We start from the raw sequence: 648 nt of genomic DNA, 5'->3' as shown, positions 1-648 counted from the left end.
TGGTTTAGAATCCCTTAAGTGCCTGGGACCCCAGTGGCCCGCGTGGGTGCAGTGTGCCTTCAAAGGCCTGGTTGCCTTTTGGGGCAGAGTCCGGGTAAGAGGCTGACTCCTTCCACCCCGACCCCGAGTTTGTGTGCTGGTTAAACCTCCGCTGGTTTTCTTTCAGAGCCATGGCGTCGCCTGCTTCCCGGGACCAGTTTCTACGTCAGATGGAACAGATCGTGGAAGGAATTAAGCAAAGTAGAATGAAGGTCAGATGGCCTCTTTGTCTTGCCCCCAAATCTTGAAGTTTGATCTTAGAGAGCATTGCTTCTGTAATGCAGGCCAGATTTTGCACCAGGGGTGGGGAATGCCCTGGGAAGACCATGGCTGCCTTTGTGGCTCTGGGAGTGTGGTCTCAAGTCTGAAGACACTGTGTGTCTGACTCAGCAGTGGGCAGGGCCTGCTGCACGAGCTGTCGACACCGGTGGTGCAGAGGCTGCTGTCGCTCTATGTTTAAGCTCTTACCGTGTATTGAACACCTGTGAGTGATATTACCCCGTTTTACAGACGAAGAAACCAACTCTTGCTACAAGCTCCCTTTCTTGCCCAGAATCACTTCCTCCTTAGATCTTTGGTTTGTGATGTTCTGCCATTAGAGATTTATTC

At 52.0% G+C, this 648-nt stretch overlaps 1 protein-coding gene across 1 annotated transcript in view; it reads left to right on the top strand.

Annotated features, from left to right (window-relative positions):
• Positions 1–310, top strand: part of CCDC93 (coiled-coil domain containing 93) — a 103,268-nt gene extending 102,958 nt beyond the window's left edge. The window contains exon 17 of the mRNA XM_023724685.1: positions 102–310. Within this exon, the coding sequence (XP_023580453.1) occupies positions 102–287 (186 nt within the window). The 3' untranslated portion in view covers positions 288–310. The remainder of the gene's footprint in view (positions 1–101) is intronic.
• Positions 311–648: the final 338 nt, after the last annotated feature.

This window comes from Trichechus manatus, unplaced genomic scaffold (assembly GCF_000243295.1).
Source record: "Trichechus manatus latirostris isolate Lorelei unplaced genomic scaffold, TriManLat1.0 scaffold00255, whole genome shotgun sequence".
Classification (NCBI taxonomy): domain Eukaryota; kingdom Metazoa; phylum Chordata; class Mammalia; order Sirenia; family Trichechidae; genus Trichechus; species Trichechus manatus.
Note: the sequence above shows the minus strand (reverse complement) of the source record. Positions and strands in the feature narration are given on the sequence as shown.